The sequence below is a fragment of the Staurois parvus genome, unplaced genomic scaffold (assembly GCF_062004578.1).
Source record: "Staurois parvus isolate SC_StPar_1 unplaced genomic scaffold, SC_StPar_1.0 ptg000017l, whole genome shotgun sequence".
NCBI classification, from domain to species: domain Eukaryota; kingdom Metazoa; phylum Chordata; class Amphibia; order Anura; family Ranidae; genus Staurois; species Staurois parvus.
This window is the reverse complement of record NW_028317813.1, coordinates 9,521,388-9,546,833: the sequence shown is the minus strand read 5'-3', so window position 1 is coordinate 9,546,833 and position 25,446 is coordinate 9,521,388. Positions and strand designations below refer to the sequence as shown.

General features: G+C 39.6%; 1 protein-coding gene across 2 annotated transcripts in view; it reads left to right on the top strand.

Moving 5' to 3' along the window:
* DHH (desert hedgehog signaling molecule) overlaps nt 1–25,204 on the top strand; it is a 95,945-nt gene extending 70,741 nt beyond the window's left edge. Inside the window, exons 2-3 of one of the 2 annotated variants that reach the window (XM_089679523.1) lie at nt 14,468–14,729; nt 22,266–25,204. In XM_089679523.1, the coding sequence (XP_089535649.1) occupies nt 14,468–14,729; nt 22,266–22,894 (891 nt within the window). In that variant the 3' untranslated portion in view covers nt 22,895–25,204. Of the gene's footprint in view, nt 1–14,467; nt 14,745–22,265 lie in introns of both variants that reach the window. The other variant, XM_089679515.1, reaches the window with a different exon arrangement.
* Nucleotides 25,205–25,446: the final 242 nt, after the last annotated feature.

Here is a 25,446-nt window from a genome sequence, read left to right as displayed (position 1 = left end):
TATTACTAGTAGGTTTTTACATTGCACGCAGGGTGTCTCAAGAAGAATGCCTGTTGTAGGAGTAAGAGGAAGCATAATCTGAAAGTTTTTAGATTTTTTACATTCCAAATCAAGAATTTGCATGGAAACTAGTTAATTAATGACCAACTATTAAAGTGAAGTCATTGAGCCGTATGCTGCAGGCCACAAGCAGTTGAGGAACAGGGAGTCTAATTTAATTCATTACTATATGTTTCTGATTGGTGCCAGCCACAATGGCACATCATCTGAAGCTTCGTTTGGTTAAATTAAGTTATGAAAAATAACCAATCCAGAGACAATGAGCTCTTACACATCAAACGTGTATATATATGTATATATATATATATGTATATACACACACACATACTGTAGAAGCGTAACTTGAAATGCTATATTTATAAAGCAGTAAATATGAAATACACCAAACATTAGAAGTGAATCTTCTGGGTACATGTGGTTTCAACAACACAATATTTGGTGAAAGGTTAATTTTATTGCTTTATAATTATGCATTGCTGTGTTTGGGAAAATGGAAAAATATACAACAAATGTCTACAATAAATGCACTTCACTTCTAAAGTGTATCCCTGCACTTCATTTCTAAAGTGTAGCCATTTTTTTTTTGTACAGTAAAGCTAACCATAGATGGATTGAAAATTGGCAAGTTTAGCAGGGACCAGGCAAATTTTGATCCATCTATGGCCAATCCCGCTCGAGAGAAGTCAGTCTAATGATTGACTTCTGTCAGATGGGATTGTTGGAAAGAGGAGTCGCCATTGTCAGAACACAATAGTATTCCTCCATCCACCCTGTTGGCAGGTGTAGTTCCTATTCCACCCAGCAGGTGGCATCTTGCCACCATGTGGATGGAGTGGCGTCCTAAGGGGGATAATGTTCCCCTGCAGCTTGTAGATGTCACAAGGGAGAGCAGCAGTCCCATTAAATGCTGCCACTGCTCAGTGACCTTCTGTGGCCATCTTGGTTGGGCAGTGCTAATAAATAATAGTGCCCCACTGTATCTGGTTTGCCTTTGCAAGTGGTTAGTGTATGGAGAAGAACCCTGTCTGGCAGGGACAGAGAACTAGAGTCAGAGAGAGGTTCAAGTGCAAAGAAGGACAGAGTAGGGAACACCCATTTGAGCCGCCACCTGTGTCAGCCACCTGACAGTCAACCACCCCTCAAGCAGATGCCACCCCAGTAAGACCAGCTAAGTCTGTGTTGTGACCCACTGTGCCTAAGGTTATACCACTTTAAAACTGCACTAGACTACAACCTCCCATTATCAACTGGTGTAGCGATACTGTTCTGCCACTCTTTTGCCTTAAGGACAGTGTTAGCGTTTAGTTGGGACCCACAGTGTGTCTGTGTGGAGTGGTTGCTTTACCTGATTCCTGAGAGAGGTACTGAACCTGTTATTGAGTACTACTAAACCTGTTACTGAATGCTGCTGAACCTGATACTGAGTGCAACTGAACCTGATACTGAGTGCTACTGAACCTGATACTGAGTGCTGCTGAACCTGTTACTGAATGCTGCTGAACCTGATACTGAGTGCTGCTGAACCTGATACTGAGTGCTACTGAACCTGATACTGAGTGCTACTGAACCTGATACTGAACCTGATACTGAGTGCTGCTGAACCTGATACTGAGTGCTACTGAACCTGTTACTGAGTGCTGCTGAACCTGATACTGAGTGCTACTGAACCTGATACTGAGTGCTGCTGAACCTGTTACTGAATGCTGCTGAACCTGATACTGAGTGCTACTGAACCTGTTACTGAGTGCTGCTGAACCTGTTACTGAGTGCTGCTGAACCTGATACTGAGTGCTGCTGAACCTGTTACTGAATGCTGCTGAACCTGATACTGAATGCTGCTGAACCTGATACTGAGTGCTACTGAACCTGATACTGAGTGCTGCTGAACCTGATACTGAGTGCTACTGAACCTGATACTGAGTGCTACTGAACCTGTTACTGAGTGCTACTGAACCTGATACTGAGTGCTACTGAACCTGTTACTGAGTGCTACTGAACCTGTTACTGAGTGCTGCTGAACCTGATATTGAATGCTACTGAACCTGTTACTGAATTCTGCTGAACCTGATACTGAGTGCTGCTGAATCTGTTACCACAAAAGATACTGCGCCTGTGTAAGACAAAGCTGCTAGCGCTCACATTTCTGCTCTGCAAGTGAAATTGTTATTTTTTGGATCTCCAGTCAACTAAATACAATATTGTTAAACTGCCTTTGGACTCTAAGTGTGCTTCTTCCTCATGTTGGGTACCACACAGCTGGCCCCGCCCACAACCTCCCTTCTGTGAATGGGGGAATCTGTGTTTTTTTTTTTTTTTCAATTAAACAATCCATGTATTGCTAGCCTAAGAAAAAGTTGGAGCCCTTGTGAGGTTTTTATTGCTATCCATGTCCTTGCTAGGTAGATTCTTCCTCTCTTTTTTCCTCTGTTGACCATTTTCATGGGATCAGAAAGTGATGAGAAATCCAAACTTTTACAGCTGCCACTAGAATAACAAATAAGGGGAAAACTTCCAATGGGGACACTTGTTCCTGGGACAATTTACTAAGTTAAGGTAACCCTACTTTAGATAGATTTTCTCTCTCTTCCTGTTGTTTATCCTGGACAGGTAAGCATAAAGCTATCTGCAAGGGGGCACAGATAGCAAATGGCCAGAATAAATTATTGTTATAGCCAATAAAATGGATTAATGTTCAAGCGTTCGACCTAAATGCGCGTAGACACGTTTCTATGCGTCAAATGCTGCTATCAGGAGGACTTTAGGCATTTAGGAGAGCTGGTCTCTGTGTGCATGGGGCAAGATAATATACGACAATTAAATGCAATCAAACATTACAATGCAAGCATATATATGGACTTTACATTGCATAGGCACTTATAGGAACCTTAACCAAGATGTCTTGTTAAAATATAATGCAAAATATTGTGTACACAATACCAATATATATGTAAATGAAGTGCAAGTCATGGTCTGTTGAAACTAGGAGTACTTAAATATCATTACACACTACAGTAAAATTATAGATTGGCTAGGAGGTATTCATGGGCAGGTTATGGTCTCCTCTCATACAGAGACACCATTAATGCGGAACTTCAGGCTTAAAAACAATTCAGTCCAGTTAGCATTTCTAAAGCTGTTTGTGTAAGCGTTTGAACAGCAGTATTCATACCAGGAGAGGGAGGGTCAACATTCTAAAGCTGGCCATATACATGTAGATTTTCATACAAACGTTCATACAAAAAATCTTGTCAGAACATTTGATAGTGCCATCAGAGACTTAACGAATGTTGTTCAAAAGTAATTCATAATTTAATTTGCTTTTAGCATTTAATTTTTGAATGAATGGAATTTCCTGAGCAAAAACAGTATACACTGTTAGAATTTCAATCGATTGAGAAAGATATTTAGTCCTGCAGTAAAAAAGGATCATTGATGTGACCCTATTGTTGCAGCCGATTGGGAAAATTTTCAAACAAGCCATTTTGAGAGTAGTTGATCATTAGGAACCACCATATATGGATCAAAATTCTGAGGTTCTCTGCTGAATTGGCTGAATTTCAATCCAACTATGAGCAGGTTAAGACCTGACGTGTCCCCTGGAAGTGTCTGATTTACCACAAAATTATTAAGGATTTAGCAGAAAAAATAGTTCACATATAGGTATTTCAGTTGTTTAGTTATCTGTTTGCCATGGATTCCATGGTTTATCAAATTCATAGCCCAATACTATAGATAAAATAGTCTTTACACTGTACTTTCAAAAGTTTAACAGCCAATGGATCCTTGCACTCTAATGAGTCTGCAACTGTGCTATAAGCTAGAAGTCACCAGGGTATAAAGGAATGGTTTTAATATCTGCTTCAACAAACATTTTAGTTATTTTATTTATTAAGAAACATAGTAATTGCATGCATCTACTGTATAAGAAATACAACAGAGATCATATACAAGCATACTGAAAAACAGTAAATAAGTAATAAAATAAAAATCACAAAATATTCCATTGTTAATTAATGTTTCTTAGCCTTCTATGAGTATAAACCAAAGTACAACCAGCAAAATAATGTTTTTAGATACAGGCATGCTGGTCTTAAAGTGTCATTAAACCAAGACTATGAAAAACTCTCATTACATGGCATATAACAGAGTATTCATACTCACAAAGCCACTAAAGCATACATTTTGCATTGAGTGGAATATACCTGGTTGATCCTGATCTCAGCCATCCCTCCCATCTTTTCTGTGTCCCCATTGCAGGCTGAGATTGTGTAGACCAGATGGTGTTCTCTATTTAGCATTCTCAATTTCAGTTTCCTTCTGAGGTCTTAATTTCCTCCTTTTTCATATCTGTGCAGCCCACTATATAGTCACACATGGGCAATGTTCACCCCGGTTAAATGACAGCCCACTCCCTCCCTCCTCCTTCATGTCCTCCTATTGCTAAACATTATGGAATTGGGATATAGTATGCTGAATGATTACATTCACTAAGAAACTCACAAAAAAGTGTAGTTTTTATATAAATCAGTATCAAATATATCTAATGTAATTGCTAATACCTGTAAAGTAAAAAAAGGGCCTTGGATCCATATGCGATCTGAAAAGAATGAAAGCTAATGTCAATCATCTTTGACTCCGCCTACACCATGTTAATGTTTAAAAAATACACATTGAAGTTCAACAACGATTTATAGGGATTTATAAAACAGTTTTTAATATTTATCATTTAATTTGAATTGCTCTAATGAAGCTGAGTTTTTTTAGTCATGTGACTGGCACAGCACCTTTCCCTGCAGATGCCAAAGAACAGGGAGAGATCATGTGACCACACAAACGTGCTGCAGAAATAAGGTACTTAGATAATTAAAACAAAATACAGTTGCATGATATATGATTTATGTGAAGGAATTATGGCAATTCACACTTCTCTGTTTAGTATCACTTTAAGTTGGCCATACACTGGTGGAATTTTGCTTGAAATTTTTATTTTAAGAAAGTTCTTTCTTTCCAATAGTGTGGTCAACTTCCCGTTCATTTTCGACAGTAGTGATCAAAAAAATTTAAAGGAGCAGAATGGAAATTTTTTCTCGAAAGAATAAAATTCCAATGGTGAATGTGGTTTTCGTTCATGAAATTATATTCTTTCCAAAATCAAATACAAAAAGCAAATCAAACTTTGAAGTACAGGGGTTGGACAAAATTGGAAACACCAGGTAAAAGAACAAAATCTTTACCTAATTTGGACTGACGTACACAAGCCTGGTGGTTGGGAATAGTGTGAAACTTGATTAATCGGACCATATTACAGTCTTCCATTGATTGATAGTTGACGATTTATGGGTGTTGCATCACTCTCTCCTCTTCTGAGCATTTATCGGTCACTAGTGGTTTGGCAATTGCAGCTCACTCCTGAATCTTTTGCTTATGGTGTTCCCTCCGCACAGTTTTTGTGGATACGGGCTTTTTAAGAGTAGGATTGAGCTCTACAGTCACTTTTGTAGCAGTTGTTTTCCTTTTCCAGGTGGCAGTCTTCTGCAATGTTTTTTTTATCTCTTTTGGTCAACTGACCATGTCAGCCGCGCCAATGCTTATCAGACAATATTTTCCCAGAAACTGTATATGCTGTCATAACCTTTGATACTGTACCTTGCAACACCGCAAATAAATTGGCAACTTCAGTCAAAGAGTCATCAGCTAAGCGGGCACTAATAATTTGTGCTCTCTGAAACTCGGTAAGCTCTGACGTGACTCCATATTGCTACCAGCGAACGCAGTGAATGACAAAACTGAGACTTCTCACCTGTTGGCTAGGTGTTTCATCACACAGCAGAAGCAAAAAAATGTTACATCACTTCCGCTTTCAACATGAAACATGTCACTTTCACACCTGCAAATCATGTAGTGTTTCCATATTTTTATCCAATCCTTCTACTTTTGAACTACATTCATCAAGCCATCAGATGTACTGAGAATTTTTGTATGAATGCTCTTATGAATATTAAAAGGAATGCTAGTGTATGGTAAACTTTTTAAGCACAACTTTTAGAACTATTACTGTTGCTCTGTCTGGGATATTTTATAAAAACTGTGAAGTGACATTATAAATGTATTTGCTGCCTGAATTTATTAAACAGTTTTTGTATTTTACAAGGGAAGTAATTGTTAGACACTCATAAAATATAAATTGTTTAATAATTAATAATATATTGTTAGTAAAATATCATACAGCCAACATACAAAAGGAAAATGGGGTAGGAAAAAAAGAAATGGGGAAGGGGAGGGCAAAGAGTTTTTAAGAACTAAAAGAAGGGTAGCCTCACTAAAGAACTTGTTATTACCTATTATTTTAATATAACTCTATATACAGATTCCAAATACATGAGAATGTATCCTATTTATCATATTTGATTACCCCTAAGTTTGTGTTTGCCCTGGTGACATTAAACTTAAAAACAGTAAAACTCACATTGTCCTGTGATTATTTCACCCATTATATGATAGAGCTGTATCTGTAAAATATATGGCCAACCATTTAATTAAGAGATAACTGTAAAAGTCCTATCAGAAAATTCCTGTTTTTACAATAAAATAATGTCATTAGGAGCCATAAAATAAATTATTGTCAGTCCTCTTTTTTTTTTATAGCTCAAAAAATTAAAAGCGCACAGGTGATCAAATACCACCTTAAGAAAGCTCTGATTGTAGGGAAAAAAAGAACATAAATTTCATTTGGATGCAACGTTGCATGACCGTGCAATTGTCAGTTAAATTAATTTAGCGCTCTATCGCAAAAAATGGCCTGGTCAGGAAGGGGGGTAAATCCTCTGGAGGGCAAGTGGTTAAAGCAGAAATCTGGGGAAAATTTTTTCTTTGCCCATGTAGTGGGGCTTTGCCTGCACTGTACGGGTCAAATTAGGGTTGCCACCTCATTCCTTTGAAACTAAACACATATTAATTACACAGCTTCTGTGTAGTAAAATTATTATTTTGCCTAAAAATATAAAAGGATATATATATATAGAGAGAGAGAGAGAGATAGGTAGAGAGAGAGAGATAAATGAACTCTTGAATATTTAGCAGTGAAAAAAAGGGGTTTTAAATGTTTAAATATTTACGTGTCCCAAATCATAAACAACTGGGTTGTTTAGTTGCAGTCAGTATTTATAAGTTGTCCAAATTTTCTTGTGTTTATCACAGGGATAGTCTTCATGGGCATTTGAGATCACATATGGCTATTTTGAGAAGGTAAAGCTAAACTCTAGGCAGATCTATTAGACACAAATGAATGTAACTCTAGTCTTTAATCTATCATTTAGGCAGATATAATGGACACAAATTAATGCAACTCTAGTCATTAATCCATCATTGAATGGATTTTATTGGTAAGTACCTGGTTATAGTCTCATGTACAGCAGGGCTAGAGTGTGGCCATCAGCCTGAGTATATCTTGTGGGGGAAAAGAAGCACCGTGGAGCATAACTCCAAATTAGCAATGAAAATTGCTGCAAAAGCTAATTTTTTAATTGGCTATTTGTTTATCCTGTTATTTTGGGCTTTTGGATGGAGATCTGCTTTAAAATTGGTTGGGTTTTTTGTTTTATAACTCAAGTCAGTGTGAATGCATTATTAACACATAGTGAACATGTTTCAAACTCATGTCACATGCATCTCAAATGCCTGCATACACTAGCCTTGCAGAGAGCATTCAGGGACTCTTCATACTTGTGCGTTGTGTTAATGCATAATAAAAAGCATACCGCATAGTAACTCATGGCATTTTGAATGGCCCCCTAATACACTACTGTATCGGGCAATACACCTGAGCTACAGCACACCATAACACGCATTGCTGTGGACTGCATTAATAAAAGAGTCATATTCATTTTTTTTAGTTGAGGTACAGTGTCAGCTCATTGCATATGAATGGGTTATCGTAACTGCATGTTAAGTCACACATGGTAACCTACTGCAAAAGATTGGCATAGGGTGAAGAAGCCATCTGGAATTTCCAAAAAGAAGAGTAAAAGAAAATTGTAGTTTTTTTTACCTTATCTGGAATTGACAGTTCATGTTTATACACAACTGTTTGGCTATTTGTGATCTAAGGGGGTCCTCAACCTAATGTACTCACAAGATTTTGCAAAAATCTAATTGTACAAGAAAAAATTCTAATAGACATACTTATATACTGTATACTTTAGGGAAAAGTGTCACTTTAACTGCACTGTTCTGCCTCAACCACAAAGTACAGTATTTCTGCATTAGGCTTTGAATGATGCCTAACAAAATGGGAATGCTAGCTGTATAAAAGGATGTGTAGTCTGCAGTTATACAAAATGACAAGTATCTAGTAATATGATTTACACTGGAATTAAAAAAATGGTTGGATCAAAAACTGAATTTAGAAAATGAAAAATCTTAGAGAACTGTCCACAACTCCATGCTCCCTTCGGCTGCTAGCACCTGAGCACAACCATGGCGGAAGTGTTCTCTTTGAAAGACTGAAGTTCAGGTGGTGCCAGCCAAGCACTCTAGAGAAACTGCCCTTTGAAAGATTTTTTACTTTAAGGTAAACCTCCAAATGTATTTTTTTTGTTTTGGATATAAAAGGAAAGGGTTAGAACTATAATAGCCACCTCTCCCTTAAAGCCAGTGTGCCTAATGATACTCGGATGCGCCATTGGGCTTGAAGTAAATCTGGCCATGAGTGTTGCTAACAGGACTGCAGGAAACATTGTAGGCAGGTGAAGGTACAGATGACGGAAACAGAGGCAGCTGAAAAGACAGTAAACTAGTAAGGGTAATCAAGGGTCAGGGTGGGCAGTAGACAAGAAACACATCCATAAATGTAGCCAAGGGTTGGGATAGGCAGCAGACAGGAGAGTAATCCGGTAAATGTAGCTAAGGGATAGAACAGGCAGCTGACAGGAGAGTAATCCCGTAAACATTGCCAGGGGTCAAGATGGGCAGCAGAAGAGAGAAGTCCAGTAAATGTAGCCAAAGGTCAGTACAGAGTCAGATCATCAATACATGAACCTGCTTTAAGCTGTTTATTTATTCCCATTGACCTGTATGAAAGTGATGGGAAATCCAAATTTTACAGAGCCCTGAACAGGTGGAGGAGAAATCTTCCAATAGGGATAATTGTTCTGCTTACAACTGTCTAAAGCTGGGTACACTCTGATTGTTTTTTTGTTTTTTTTCATGCAGTCAGTGGACTAAATGAAAGATACTGTGCTGATTCCTGCATCCACACAATTGAGCTGAATACAGGAATCCCCCCGCCAGGATATTGTAATGCGACAGCGGGATAAGCGGAGATTACACTGATAAACGCTGCAGCTAATTGTTACATTAAGTTGCTGATCGAAGGAGGCTTTCCAACAGGACTGTTTAAAAGAAGCTGATATAATGATCAGCTTCAGTCAAACCAGGAGGGCTACACACAGACTGGAATTTGGTCAGTCAATTCTGAACTGGCCAGTTTTCGATCCGTGTGTACTCATCTGAAGAACCATTGTCATGAAGCTTTGGCTATGTGTTGGTGTTATCAATTAGACATCAGTTTAAGATGCTTCTTAGATCATTCAGAAGTCACTGACAGGTATATTTGACCTGCAGTTAACCTCCTCCTAACCTGCTTTTGACCTGTTTCCTTCACATTTTGCATACCCAGAGACTTGTAATGGAATGCAAAATCTACTTGAAGTGAATAAGAGCCCACCACAGGTCTTAAAAGTGGATTTCCATTCACTTTGGAAATTTCCCTAACAAGGTTTTAGCTGCCCCTACTCCCCCACAAAATACACTTTAGGCTCTGGCAGTCACAGGGTTACGGTTTTAATATAGTTAGTAGGTTGTATTGATAAAGTGATTGGGATCTGGTTTAAGTGCCTTGGATTTGGAATGCTTAGTTTTACAGCAAGCCTAAAACACGTGATAAAACCGACAATAAATTAGTTATTGTTATAAGAAGTGATGTTATAAAAAAGCATACATACTGTAATATGGTCCGCAAATCTTCATTGTTCATGATTTATCTGAACAGTATAAGGATTGTCTCTAAAGAGGAAGACAATTGTTTTGAGGTCTAATGTGAACAATATGGGTTAAAAAAGGCAACCTTGGTGCCTTTGTATATTACATACATAGGGGGGATTTATGACTGTTAAAAATTATCCTGTCTTTAGAACTGGAATACAATACTTTCAGCCAGATGAAAACAATATGAATTTGGACAAAGTGAGGATATCTAAAGCATTTGCTTCTTATGGTTATTTTTCACAGGCTTTATGGACAAAGGTGTCTTATCATTTCATGACTGATGGGCTCCATGCATTTGTATCAATGGTTTCCATTATTGAAACTTTTATTAACTAAATATAGAAGTCGATCACATAACACTAAAGTTGGCCAATGTTGTGAAATCTGATAACCACAACAGTATATATATTTGGGTTGGGTAAATCAGCTCTTATGAAGCATATCTGCGCCATTGGCTGCAAAACTCTGCCTTATGCTGGGCACTGACTGCAGAGCTGGCATACCAGAGATAACTGGCTGTGCCTGTGGGTGCTGTGAGGAGGATGGGCACAAACCCAGAAAATCTGGAGCAGCAGTTTTGCAATTTCTAAATGTAAACATCTATTAGTTAACAGAAAATATGCACTCCTATAGCAATTCATTAAAAAAAAGGTAAGGTAATATACTGAGCCAGATGTAGAAAATTATAGAATTAGGAAAACTTATAATGATATCGGCTCAGACAAGAGGATAATATATGTAGCAGATGAACAGATGTACAGATCACGAAAGCTTTTCATGGTATGGCCTAAGACAAGAGGATGCTATATAAGAAAAATGAAAGGCAGACGGGAAACTGGTGAATCAGACAAAAAGTAAAAATGGAGTGCTGGTCATGCGGAGGAGTCCATTACTATTAGGCATTAGGTTGGTGGTGGTGCGGGGGGGGGGGCTTTATTTTTGGGACACACTCCTTGAAGCACCTCTCCAAGCTGAAGAGTTTACACTTTACAGGCAACTATCAGTATGCTCTCAGCCTTTCAGCCAAGGAGTTACAATCCCAGTGCTTGGAGTTCCAGGCTGGTATCTTCCTGCAGGACCACATATACTTGTGTAGTTTGAATTAAAAAAAGATTTAGGTTAAATAAAATGAAACAAGTATTACATTGCAGCAGACTGGGTAAATCAGCGATGGAGAGAATTCTGTATTGTTTACTCACTTCTACTCATTGGGAACTAACCTATACACTGCACAGTAATGAAATTACATTTTAGGAAAATTGTTAGATTCAGTTATAGCATATTCTAGTTGAGGCAATTTTAGTCCCCTAACAGCTCTGTGTGTGTAGTATCAGTATTTGATTGGCAGTAATTAGGTGAATGACCAGGTTGTATGGTGACTTTATTTGTAAGTTAATTGAAACAATTGGTGTTTAGTTTTTGAGTGCTTCAGATGTAGTTCCCTGTTCGTGGTATGTGGCTGCATGCATACTTGGCTGATGCATTCATGGATGTTTATGTTCTTGGGAAAAAAGGGTTTGCAGTTACACATGGGTTACCTACCAACCCAGTAAACCTACAGTTGAGTCTTAACATCTGGGGAGAACCAGCATTTTGACCTCTTTCATTGCTCCATGCCACAGGGCTTGCTACTGCAGCTTCGCTTATATCTGATTTTTTGTTTATCACCAATTCCACCTTAGCTTTTTTTCCAGGGATGATATTCACTTTCTTTAGAAGATCATAAATATTGTGTGTAGTCTGTATTGTACAGTTAGGTGCCACCTAATGCCAGCAAAACAGATGGTCCAGGCTAACATTCTCTGTCCATCTTTCTCTGAACCTGATTATACAAGGTCCTTTCATAGAAATAAAGATAATCCAGACTGCACACTTGGGTCACATTAATATTAATTTGCTAGAACATTTATAGAAGCAATCATTTTCAAATTATGTAAAAATATATTAACACCAGGTCAGGATGTTGTGTCTGTCACATTACATTTATCCCCTAAGCATTTGAATAATTCCTTGCCTCACTCTAAATTTGTCAAATTTTACCCAAATGTGTTGAAAGATTACTGGTAGGAACTACACCAACTACCCAGGTATTACCTTTGCTTAGTTGGTGTACTTTGAAGGAGAGGTTTCACGTTTTTAGGCCTGAAGACAGAGGACAGAAGGTAGAGCTGTCTGAACATCTTTCTTTACACAAACCAATGTTTGACAATGTTGGGTGACAGCTGCTCATCTCAGCCATTTGCCCTCAAAGAGAACCTGTCAATGCTATCAGTAAATTCCAACAATAGCTTCTTGTTAGAGTTAGTAGTATACCTTTCCGGACTGTGTCTACTATCTCTGAAATGGAGGGAAGGTAGGAGACATGGACCACAGGAAAGATGAGTATACTAGCTCTTCTTTTACAGGGACCTGGCATGGGGAATTATTGATAGCCCTTAAAGAATTGCCTAACCTGCCCACCTGTGATTGGCTATTCCCAATTCTGGGGGAAAAAAGACCTCAGGATCCTTCTGGATTCTCTAGGCAGATCCTGACTAAAATGATTGTACCACTCTCTTATGTAGCCCTTTTACACTTGCTCTACAGAATGATTGTTCAGTGGTCAGGTCTTCTAAACAGCAGTCCATGTCTGTTGGTAGCCTTAAGAAACACATACAGCAGTAGAACCAGACAGATTTTCTGACCCTTCCTATACTCGATTTCTTCACATCTATGCAGGCTCATACCGTGGCAACACAGCAGAAAACACTGGAATTTGCACTTGCACTACCTCTGCTTACTCCTAGATGTATTGATTGAAAATAATGAGCACTGGTACTCTTCACTAGCTCTAATGCCAGTGCACTGGCATTGCTAGATCTAGCTGTCCCAGCATGTTCACAGTAATATGTGGAATGTACTGCTGCTGAGCTACATTTTTTATTTTAATGTGCTTTTGTTAAAAAATAGATTTAAATTTAGAAAATTAGATATACATTCAAGGGCTGATTCATATTCTTGACATACCTACTGTGTATTTTTTAGGGAACATACCACTGGGCTTAGCATTGTTGAAGTTCTGTTCCTATTATTTATTGAGACAGATTTGCCCATTGTGGGCTGTTTCATTTAGTAATTACTGTATTGGTTTTTTTCAAGCTGATACACTGAAACAATTACATTAAATATGATGCAAATTAGTTGCTTATTAATGTGTGCATTGAAAATGCAGTGTACATTAAGATGTGTTTTTCAAATGAAATAGGTATTGTGACCCATATGTGTTCAAAAAGTGAAGATTAGCCATAGTCTTGTAGTAGGAATCTTCCAACTCCTGATCACTACTTGGCCTGAAAGTGTACATGAAATATCCCAGAAAACCACAATCATGGCGTATAATATAACATAACATATTATTTGAATATAGAAGAGGACCCCTAGTCAATGCTAAGATCAGATTCTAATGGATTTTATACATATCAAGGTTTAGATTACATCTAGTTAAACAAAATTTCTTAACATTCAAGCTATGTGTATTACAGTTCCCAGTCAGATCTTTACAGATCATGTGAATAGGAAGGAGAGGAGATGAGCTTAACATGCTAGGAACAATAGCAGCACAGTGGCCAAATAGTTAGCACTTCCGCCTGGCAGTACTAGGGTCATTGGTTTGAATCCCTACCACGGCACCACCTGCCTGGCAGTACTAGGGTCATTGGTTTGAATCCCTACCACGACACCACCTGCCTGGAGTTTTCATTTTCTCCCTGTGCCTGCGTGGGTTTCCTCTGGGTACTTCCTCCCACACTCCAGAGACATGCTGGTAGGTGAATTGGATCCTGTCTAAATTGGCCTAGTATGTGTATGTATGAATGTAAGTTAGAAACCTTAGATTGTATGCCACTTGAGGGTTAGGGACCGATGTGAATGTACGATATAGATGTAAAGCGATGCGTAAAATTGACAGCGCTATATAAGTACCTGAAATAAATAAATAATAATAACTAGAGAAAGTAATCAAACTGCCTAATTAATGTTTCCTGCAAACCTGACTGGCCCAGGTTATGGGCTCCCTATAGATATATGATTCTTGCCCAGTCAGTACAGTACAAAAACAGTGACTGCCACTCCATCCATATGGATTCTACATTTAGGTTGTAAAAATGCAAGAAAAAGACATTTCTGAAACAGAAATATAATGTACAAAAAATTTGGATTCTGTGCAGAAGAGATGACAATGTTGAGAAGACTTTACCTTCTTTCGGCAGTCCAAGTGACAAATACCAACACTGGCTGCATATTTTATCTTGACTAAAATTTAAATATGAGCTTATGAAATAATCCACATATTTGTATCCACTGACCTTCTTTTCTTTCATTGCAGCGCTGCAAGGATAGGGTGAACGCCTTGGCTATCTCTGTCATGAATATGTGGCCAGGAGTACGGCTGCGGGTCACAGAAGGCTGGGACGAGGATGGACACCATGCCCATGACTCCCTGCACTATGAGGGACGTGCACTTGACATCACAACTTCGGACCGAGACAAGAACAAATATGGCATGTTAGCTCGCCTGGCAGTTGAAGCTGGCTTTGACTGGGTGTACTATGAATCAAAAGCACACATCCATGTCTCAGTGAAAGCAGGTACCCTTTCTGGAGGTATACAGCTCTTTCCGCCAGTGGAAGGATGGGTGAACGTGATCAGTGGCATCTTTTACTCTAAAAAAGTTTCTTTTTAGATTATTAGATCAATTTCGACTAATAAATAATGGTGCAAATGGCTTTAGTGTATATTTATCATGGCAAGAACTCTGTATGCACTAAACAAGCCTAATCATGTCAATACTTTTGTGCTGAGGCTGCCAACAAAAACTCGCTACTTGTGAGCACTGTTTAAATTAGATATGAACCCTAACTGAATGGCATTTAGTTAGATTAAGCACTGTGTATCATAAAAAATTGCTTTTTTAACAAAATACTTGCTTTCCTCCCTTGATGCATATCAGTGCTGCTGATATCCTGAAGCTACTTTGCAGTCAGTGATAGTCACATGGCATTTGTCAGGGTTGGTTTTCTGATTTTGACCACAGTGGACTATGCCAGGGCAATGTGTCTTAAAATGGCTATTTATAGTCTCTATTGAAAACTATGACATGGTGATATAATAGATACATAAAAGTGCAGCGCTTTAAAAGTTACAAATAATCATAAGAAAACAGTGAAAAATGTGTAAAAAAAATAGTCCATCCAAAAATAAAAGAAAAGTCCCAGAGGCTGTGATGAAACAAAAGAAATCCAAGGACAGTTGTCTGGTCACCAACCACTACTACAGAAGACTTACCAGAAAGGCATGACCCCCTGTTAAGAGTGGTCATTCCCACTTTGTTAAACTATCCAGAAAGCAGGTCACTCAAATCCTGCTCCAGATCACCAAAACAGCAGATAAGGATCTTCCAAACAATGGACCTTAATTAGGGTAGCTAAATCATTCAGGATAAGGCTTGGACTTGTAGTGGAAACATGCAAAGAAAGAACTCCACATAGTGTAAAACCATAATCACTACATTTTTTTAAAGTATGGTTGCACTCATATGTAAACAAACATCATTAGGCATTGATTGGCAAAAAAATCCAAATTTTCCAATTTCCAAAATGGCCGCCAGGTGTTCGCGCATGCTCTGTAGCGTGTGTTCGTTTCTCCACCCAGGGTGATATAATAGAATTTGCCAATTCTGGTTGCACTGGGAGGCATTTAAAAGAGATATGAGCAGTTTGGTCACCTCTTGGGTTAATCAAGCATTCTAGAGGGACCAGTCAAGCAATAACAAGCTTTTGTGAGCTTTAAAAAAGTACTTTATTGTTCAAAGTAATTTTCCAACATGTTTGAAAGTTTCTGAAACAGATAAATGGTCATTACTTCTCCATAGAAACATTCGTATTTAACATACGTCAGTGAGAAAGGTTGCAGCAATACCAATGTGTATAGGAAGCTTTCATTCCTTGTTATTGGTGAGAAGACTGCCTGTCTATGGGTGGCCTGTCAGGATGGAAATATGGGAGCTACAGGCATGTGTTTTAAAGGTGTATATCCTAGGGTTGTCATCCTTATCCTTCCTTCACTACTTGGCACATCACTAAACTGAATAAAGTAAGTGTGTACCAGACATTGGACACATGCACCTAAAACAGGTCAGCGATTGCTGCTTATTTATTTCTGTCATAATAGACTTTCTTTGAAGCCCAACTAAACATTTTTATTTCAAACTGGCTAATTACATTCCACATGCATCAAAGCAAAAGGATTGCAAAGTCTTACAGTTTGTTTTCTAAAAAATAAGCTACAACCCGAGTAGAAAAACCTGTCACATGCTAGAAGCTGCAGAGGGATCCTTGCTCACTCTAGGGAAGTAGTGGTCTCCCTGCAGAGGTCTGACATGCCTCCTGCTGGCTCAGAGTCAGACTCCGTGGGGAGTATGAGCTTTGCTGATAGCTTGATGAGAGCTGTAGGTCTGATTTAGCAAGGGATGTGTCAGATCACTGCAAAGAGACAACTACTTCCACAAAGAGAGATACGGTCCTTCTCTACAGCATGGTGGCAGGAGACAGGCTTTTCTACTCAGGATGTAGCTGCTTCAGTAAGGAAACCAACTGTAAGATAGTTAGCCTGAGGGTTCTATTGGGTTTTAAGTCCATCATACACAACTAAAGTTTATTGTGAGCTTTCTCAGCACTGCCATTCTGTAAGCTCCCCTATGGAGAAGCAGTGTTTGTGGACAGCAGTGTACTGGTAATAGCACTGCTATTGATTAGCAGTTTATAATGGTTTGCCTTTTGTTCTCTTTAATTCCAGTGGCTAGATTCTCTCCTGTACCTGTAATCACTCTGATTCACACTTGCTTCCTATTGATTTCTTCTTGAAGCCACACTTACCATTGTATTCTCACATCTCAAACCTTGATTCTCAGCATTGTTCACGTTTTACCTTCTTACTTGTCAAAATGATATAATCCCTCTTCTAGTAACTGTGCACTTGTTGAAGAAGAATATGACATTTACAAAGTTTTTTTTTTATTTGGAACGGGTTACATAGTCTTTTTCGAAAGTTTGTTGCTTAGTTCTTAAAGAAAAAGTTCCCTTTAAAAAGAGAAAAATCAATGCACATTTTTTTGAGGGAAAAAAAAATGTGCATTTACTATTTTTTTGTGGGAGCCTGGAAAGCATTGCACCCGCAATCATTAGATCGCAGATGCCATGCAGGACTCCTACATACTGTCAGTGTAAGCTGTCTGCCTGTACATTGTATGATCAAGCAGTTTTACACTGGCAGGAAGAATCAATGAACTACCAGAGTGCTCAACGTCACAAAGGCCGTTGGTAGCTGTAGTTCTCCCATTCACAGAACTCTGTGAATGAATGATGTGGTTAGGTGGGCGGAGCCCCGCACTGCTACGTTTGAAGCTTCCCCGCTTGCTGTCAAAACGGGGGATTGGAGGGGGCAGGTGGTATGTGATACAGTAACATGTTACACCCTGATTATGGGTGTAACATGTTACAAAAGGTAAACTTGTCCTTTAACAGTGACTATTATTGAGTATTAATTTTATTTTGAAAAGAAAATAATTGAGTAAACAAAGGGCATGTCAGATATCAGCGAAAAGATCACTGCTTGTACAAAGAGAGCAAGGGTCCTTTGCTGCAACATGCTGGCAGGGGACAAGCTTTTCTACTCAGGGTGTGGCTGCTTTAAAAAGAAAATCAACTGTAAGACAATGAACACATTTTGTTCAAATGCACCTACAGTGCATTTAGCTGACTTAAGTGGAGGACTCAATCAGGCTTTAAGTTCATCATGCACAAGTGAAGTTTATGGTGAGCTTTCTCTGCACTGCCATTCATTAATCTTCCCTTGTATGGAGAAGCAGTGTCTGGGGACTGCAGCATATTGTTAGTGATTGGCGGTTTAAAATTGCTTGATCTGTTCATCTCAGATTACCTACAGTATTACTAGCCAATACTGCTGCATAAATGGTAATGTAGGGTAGGAGATTCCCTGACCCCCACAGAATAGTGGTTGTGCATGCTGGGAGAAAATAAACTACTATGAGGGTCAGTTTATTGGTGATTAATTATATTTCCCCTTTATGAATTGTTGCACTTGTCTAAATGACTAGTGAGAGTTAGGCTGGCCATATATTAATCATTTTTTTTTGTTCAGCCACTCGGTTGAACAATAAAAAAAAAAAAAATGATTTGATTCCCTTATTCACACATGTTGATGGGGGAATCACTTCCACTGTGCTGTTGTGTTAGAACGATGGGGACACTTCCCCACCATCAGAATACAATGATCATTGCTGCCGGCTTTAGCTGGTGGCCCCGATTGTCCGAGAAAAACAACAATCAATCGACTTCTGTACAACCAGCCTGCCCATACATAGATCAAAATTCGGACAGTCCCTGCTGAACCAGCCGAATTTCGATCCATGTATTGCCATCCTTACGACCTTCTGATTCAACAATAAAGCATTCTTTAGATCCAGGTTCTGATTAACTAAAACTAGACTGTTATCTTTTATTCAAATGGTTAACTTATCTTGTGTACCTGTAATCACTCTGATTACTCTATCTCCCTATTGTTTTTTTCTTGAAGCCACACTCACCATTGTGTTCTCCCATCTCACACCTTGATTCTCAGCATTGTTCACTTTTTACCTTCTTACTTGTCAAAATGACAGGACCCCTCTTCTAATAACAGTGCAAGGAGATTAGTGAAGAATATAAGAAGTGTAGTGTACAAAGTTGGGAACATTTCATTCCACAGTCATGCTTCGATCTTGCATATTCCCAATTCTCTTTAGGTGAACCACACATGAACCTCCTCACTACATTTGTAGCCATTATGTAATGAATTTCAGCCACATGATTCATTGATTGACCATTTTCAACAACAAGCAGATATACCTATGTAATAAAGTGGCAGCTTAAAAAAAGGACTCAACCCACAGACTATCATTCACAGCTGCAACATGTTTTTCTGTGTTTGCATTGTATTAGGGTGTGCTTGGGGTTTGTCAGTTTAATATTTATTATTTACATTGCATATTATTTTATTTAATATGTACTAAATACAACCAAATAGATTATGAAGCACCTACATTTCTAATAATGACCTCTCATAACTGATCCACATCAAGTATGCTTAAATGCAAAAGCATATTCTCTTACGTATAGGGGAACAGGCAGCAGAGTAGACAGAAGCTTTGATGCTGAAGTAACACTGAGAACATCCCATCAGGAAAAGTACCAGTATTACTAGATCTCTGGATAAGGATGGAGTGAGTGTGGATGTCCAGAGATCTTTGACTACCAAATTAGGGTCCAACAAGCTGTCCCCTTTTTGTAAAAACCTGTGCAGCTGCCCAGAACTAGTTTTAGCCTCATAGACGTCAATGCAGGGCCAACTTTAATGCAGGGCAAAAGGCGAAGCTGCCCTAGGCCCTGTCATTGTTGTGGGGCCCAAAGCAGCTGCCACTTCAGCCCGCTCTGCCCGGGAACATCTGGAACAGGGCCATCGCAAGGATGGGTGGTGGTAAAATTCCAGCACCATGCTATAGATAGCGCATGTGGTGTGTCAGCATTGTTGGGCTGACAACGTGGAGGGCAGCTCGATCCTCTACTCTGCCTGTTACTCTATAACCCCTGCTTCAGGCTCAGCCTTGTCACTTCCTCCTGGTTTGCTACAGTTCCTGCCTTGTCCTGCGGGTGGAGAAGGTGGTGGCACTGCTGAAGAACAGAGCTCCAACTGAGAGCTTTTCCAGCCATGTGGAGGCGGGTCTGTAGAGCTCCGTTGGTATGGGGGGTTAGCAGCAAGGTAAGAACTGTGGCAAGTTCCTTATTTTACTGACAGTGCTTTATCTCCCCTCTTCCACCCCTGCAGAGCATCACACCTGTCCCCCCTCTCCCAGCCCTACAAATCATCTCTGCTCCCATGCAATGTTCTGCAGGGCTGGGAGAAAGACAGGTATGATGCTCTTCAGGGGTGGGAGGAGGGAGACAGGAGTGGTGCTCTACAGGGCTAGGAGGGGGAGACAGGTGTGATGCTCTGCAGGGCTAGGAGGGGGAGACAGGTGTGATGCTCTGCAGGGCTAGGAGGGGGAGACAGGTGTGATGCTCTGCAGGGCTGGAGAGTGGAGACAGGTGTGATACTCTGTAGTGCAGGAAGAGGGGAGACAGGTGTGATGTTCTGCAGAGCATGAAGAGGGGAGTCAGGTGTGATGCTCTGCAGGGCTGGAGACAGGTGTGATGCTCTGCAGGGTTGGGAGAGGGTAGGTAGCTGTGATGCTTTGCAGGGCTGGGAGAGGGGAGACAGGTGTCATGTCCTGCAGGGTAGGAAGAGGGGACACAGGTGTGATGTTCTGCAGAGCAGGAAGAGGGGAGACAGGTGTGATGTTCTACAGAGCAGGAAGAGGGAAGACAGGTGCGATGATTTGCAGGGCTGAAGACAGGTGTGATGATCTGCAGGGGTTTAAGACAGATGTGATATTTTGCAGGGCTAGGAGAGGGAAGACAGGTGTGATGTTCTGCAGGGCTAAAGACAGATGTGATGTTCTGCAGGGGTGAAGACAGGTGTGATGTTCTGCAGGGTTGGGAGAGGGAAGACAGGTGTTATGTTCTGCAGGGCTGGAGACATGTAATGTTCTGCAGGAAGAGGGGAGACAGGTGTGATGTTCTACAGGGAGAGGGAGACAGATGTGATGTTCTGCAGTGCTGGAGACGTGTGATGTTCTGCAGGGGTGAAGACAGGTGTGATGTTCTTCAAGGTTGGGAGAGGGAAGACAGGTGTTATGTTCTGCAGGGCTGGAGGCATGTAATGTTCTGCAGGAAGAGGGGAGACAGGTGTGATGTTCTGCAGGTAGAGGGAGACAGATGTGATGTACTGCAGGGCTGGAGATGTGTGATGTTCTGCAGGGGTGGAGACGTGTGATGTTCTGCACGGTTGAAGACAGGCGTGATATTCTGCAGGGCTAAAGACAGGTGTGATGTTCTACAGGTGTGATGTTTCCTTTTAATTCTCAATCAACTACCAAGGTGCTGTTGAGCGCTGTGGTAGTTCATTGATTCTTCCTGTCAGTGTCAAACTGCCTGCCCATACATCGTACTGAATACACTGACAGTCTGCAGGAGACCTACATGGCAACAGGCAATCAGCTAGTACAATGCTTTCCAAGTTCCTAAAACAAAAATAGTAAATTCACATTTTTTTACCTGCAAAAAATATGCATTTATTTTTTGTTAAAAAGTGAAGTTATTATTTAAACCGCCCCCAATGTTTGCATGTTTGCAGGGGCAATGTGTATGGGGGAGTGTTTACACAGAGGGGGCAATGTGTACCGGTGAGAGATAGGGGGCAATGTGTGCATGGGAGTAGAGTGGGGGAGTTGTGCAGAGGAGAGCAGTATGGACAGGGGGCAATGTTTGCAGAGGAAATGGGGAGCAGTGTGGAGAGGGTGCGCAGTGTGTAGGGAAGGACAAAATCCTTGCACTGGCCCAACCTCTAGCAACCAGTCAGTTAACATTAGTGATCTGTTGTAACCTCTAGCAACCAATCAGTGAGCGGTAAAGATGTGCTGTAAACTCTAGCAACCAAACGGTGAACAATAATGATCTGCTATAATCTTTAGCAACTAATCAGTGAACAATAATGATGTACTGTAACCTCTAGCAGCCAACAATCAGTGAGCAGTAATGATGTGCTCTAACCTCTAGCAACCAATCAGTGAGTGATATTGATAAGCAGTAACCTCTAGCAACCAATGGGTGAGCAGTAATGATGTGCAGTTATGTCTAGCAACCAATGAGCGAGCGGTAATGATGTGAAGTAATGTCTAGGAACCAGTGAGTCTGCACCAATCAGTGAGTGTGGACCAATTCTTTATGTTTACATTATTCAAGTTTTTTTAGACAAGTCTTTGTGTGTGTATGTTTGTTTTTTTGGGATGTTGGGGTGGAGAGCCAAATTGCATGGTAGTGGGGAACCAAAGAATATGTTTTCCCAGGGTCCAACCAATATTAAAGATGGCCCTGTGTCCATGGGGATTTCCCCAACAACTAGTCATCAACCAGTTATTTCAGTTACTTATTATTGTTCTTATGTATCTTCTCATTTTTTTTATCTTTCAGACAACTCATTAGCTGTCCGTTCTGGTGGCTGCTTTCCAGGAACTGCCATGGTCAACATTATTAGCGGTCAACGTAAGCCTCTGTCAGAATTGCAGCTTGGTGATAAAATCCTTACCACAGATGAAACAGGACATTTGACATCAACAGAGATTTTGCTGTTTTTGCACAAAGATCTGGATAAGCAAGCCGCATTCATAATTATTGAGGCTGAAGGACATCCATATAGCCTTCGGCTTACTCCAAACCATTTGATCTTTGCAACCAGAGACCTACTGGTGGGATTTTTGCCAGTTTATGCACATCGTGTCCAGGTTGGGGACTTTGTTCAAATATTTGCTAATGGCACTCAGCTGCTACCATCTAAAGTTGTAAATGTGTCCATACAGGAAGAGACAGGGGTTTATGCTCCGCTGACTGCTCATGGAACCCTTCTTGTAGATGGCATATTGACATCTTGCTATGCAAATACTGAATGGCATGAGATGGCACATAGGTCATTTGCTCCTATAAGACTACTGTACACCCTGTTCTCCATTATTCCAGAATTTATAGGGAATGATGGGATTCATTGGTACTGCCACTTCCTGATTGTTCTGGCCAAAAGAGTCCTTGGGTGGGAAATGCCTTGATATGTTATACACGAGGATGGTTTTAACTGGAAATGCTGCTGAAATGTGTTCCCACGGACCTCCAGTTTCCTGTTTTGCCTATCTGCTGAGAACAGTTAAGCAAATTACAGCTCGCTAAGGTCCATGGTCCCGAAGGAACTTGATCCCCAAAGAGTGACTATTATAAAAAGCTGGTGGCTAATGTTAATTGCGATCAGAGGGACCAGGAATGTGCTAAATTATTTTGCAGATAATTGATTAAGACGGTAATTACTAAAACGGTTTTAGAAATTGCCATTTTATTATGGAAATTCCTATTTCATAGGAAGACGTTCTGATATAGAGAGGATAGAAAGTAGATGTTTGATCATTGGAAGGGGAGCTTTTTGTGGTTTTCAGTTATATCTCAGTCATGACAGCCTCTCATATTGCTTTCAGCAGCCTCAAATCATAAACTAATTCCCATGCCAAGAACATTGTGGAGACTCTTAGACAAGCCAGGGCAGAAGACAGATTCACACATATGGTGTATACATGCCAATTCATAAATGTATGTTAGCTCTTGAAGAATAAGTTATCCTGGTGACTCTAAATGAGTTGTAAGCTATAGGTGCTACAAGTGATTTCATATTATTGTCAGATAATCTAACACAACAAAGGCATTGATAATGGATGACCATCTATGCCTTTTTGCCACAATTTCATGGCTGGTTCAACATGTTTTTTTGTACACACCAACATCTAAGTAACAACTATCTATAGGCACAATCTTGGCCTTGTAGACCAGACTGAATGCCTAATAGTTATACACTGACCCCTTGGAACACCATGATGCTTTTGTCTGTCTCAATATCATAGTTTGGAATTGTGATCACCTGTCTGTACAGTTAAATTGTGTACAGTCTCTAGATATAAATGCACTGAATTACAGGAGGAGGCAAAGGTCATTGTGCACTGATTATTTATTTTTACTTTCGCCATAACAATTATGATCTTTGAACACTCATCCTTTGGAGATCTTCAACAGTGTGTGTACAAACACATGTATACTTCTGCTATGGTGCTGAAATGCAGCAAAATACAGCTTGTTCCTATTATACTACTCTACTGTCAGATACGACTGTTATTTAAGTTGATGGTTTATGCATGAGAGGTGGGAATATGCTGAGTTTATCTTTCAAAATGAAAGAAAGAAGGGAATACCACTCATATAAAGACATTTTTGCCAGTGATGCCCTCTCGCTTTTTTGGTGGGTAAGAGGCAGCATGAGTATATTTTTGCATTAACCACAATGACACATTCATGTAACCCAGTATTAATACCTTGCAAAAATACCAGCCACACGGTGACATAATGCACTCACGTGATATCTATTTTTGATTGGTATGATATTTTTCAGAATCAGTCGTTATTTGCCCTACAAACAAGACTCTCATAAAACTGATTCTAAAATATCCCAAGCTGCCATAATTGGCCCAAGATTACATCAAAACAGTGGAAAGATTACCTATAGTCCTCTGATAGGAACGTTTTCCTAAGCGTACGTGGCCTTATGATGACCTGTCTGGCATGCAACACCATTGACCCGATGACTGAAGGTGATGTAAGTGATCAGCCTGAAAGCTGAATAGCTATATCTGGGCAACACATGCCTGTCATCATACTGAACTATGATATTGTTGCTTGAGCAAGTCCCTAAGATGTTCCTTTGTTGGCACTGTCTGTGAACTACCAAGCAATCTGCTTTTAACCTTCCTTTTACTGAATGGTGGTTATTTAAAATAAATGGGTGGCATTCCATTCCTACCATTGTGAGACATGTTTATAATGAGGGCAAAAGGAGACAACAGATGCTATAAGCACATTTACAAGAAAGCTTTGAACTCAATGTTATTTATTCCAACTTCTACCTGTGCACAGTTTTCCAAGCTGTTTCTTTCTGCATATTGACAATCTTGTTACCACTGATCATGTTTTATAATGATATAAAAATACTACATTCTCAGACTCGAGCCATTTGTTATTAATCACCAGTGGGTAAGAGGTGGCGTTTTTGAGAAGTGTGCCACTTTTTCAGAATAAGATATATTTTTTTAGATCAAGTCTTACTGTAACTTTGCAAAGGAAATTTGCTTTAACACAGCTGCTGCACAATCAGTCTTAGAGTATATTTTTCTACTTATAAATTGTAATTTAATTTGTTCATTTTAATGTTCCAGCTTCCTTTAGATGTGAGACAATGAATGTTCAAAACAGAATTTAATATCTTTTTAACAAGTAATCTTATTTAATGTGTTTTCTGATAATAAACCAGGTTATAATTTATCCCATTTTATAGTCTTCTTTCTTTAAATACATTTAAAAAGACATTTGTCTATTGTATATATGTGTTTATTGTTTGTTTCCATGGACAGTTGCATTTTTTTTTCTCAAAGTGACCGATGGTTATTGCTCACATTATACTATGTTGCTGGGGAGTAAGAATTTTTGCTTCTTTCAAGAAGTCATATGCCAAGAGAAATACCTTATCTACCATACTGTCTTCTTAAAATGTTAGTTGACTGTACGTCAT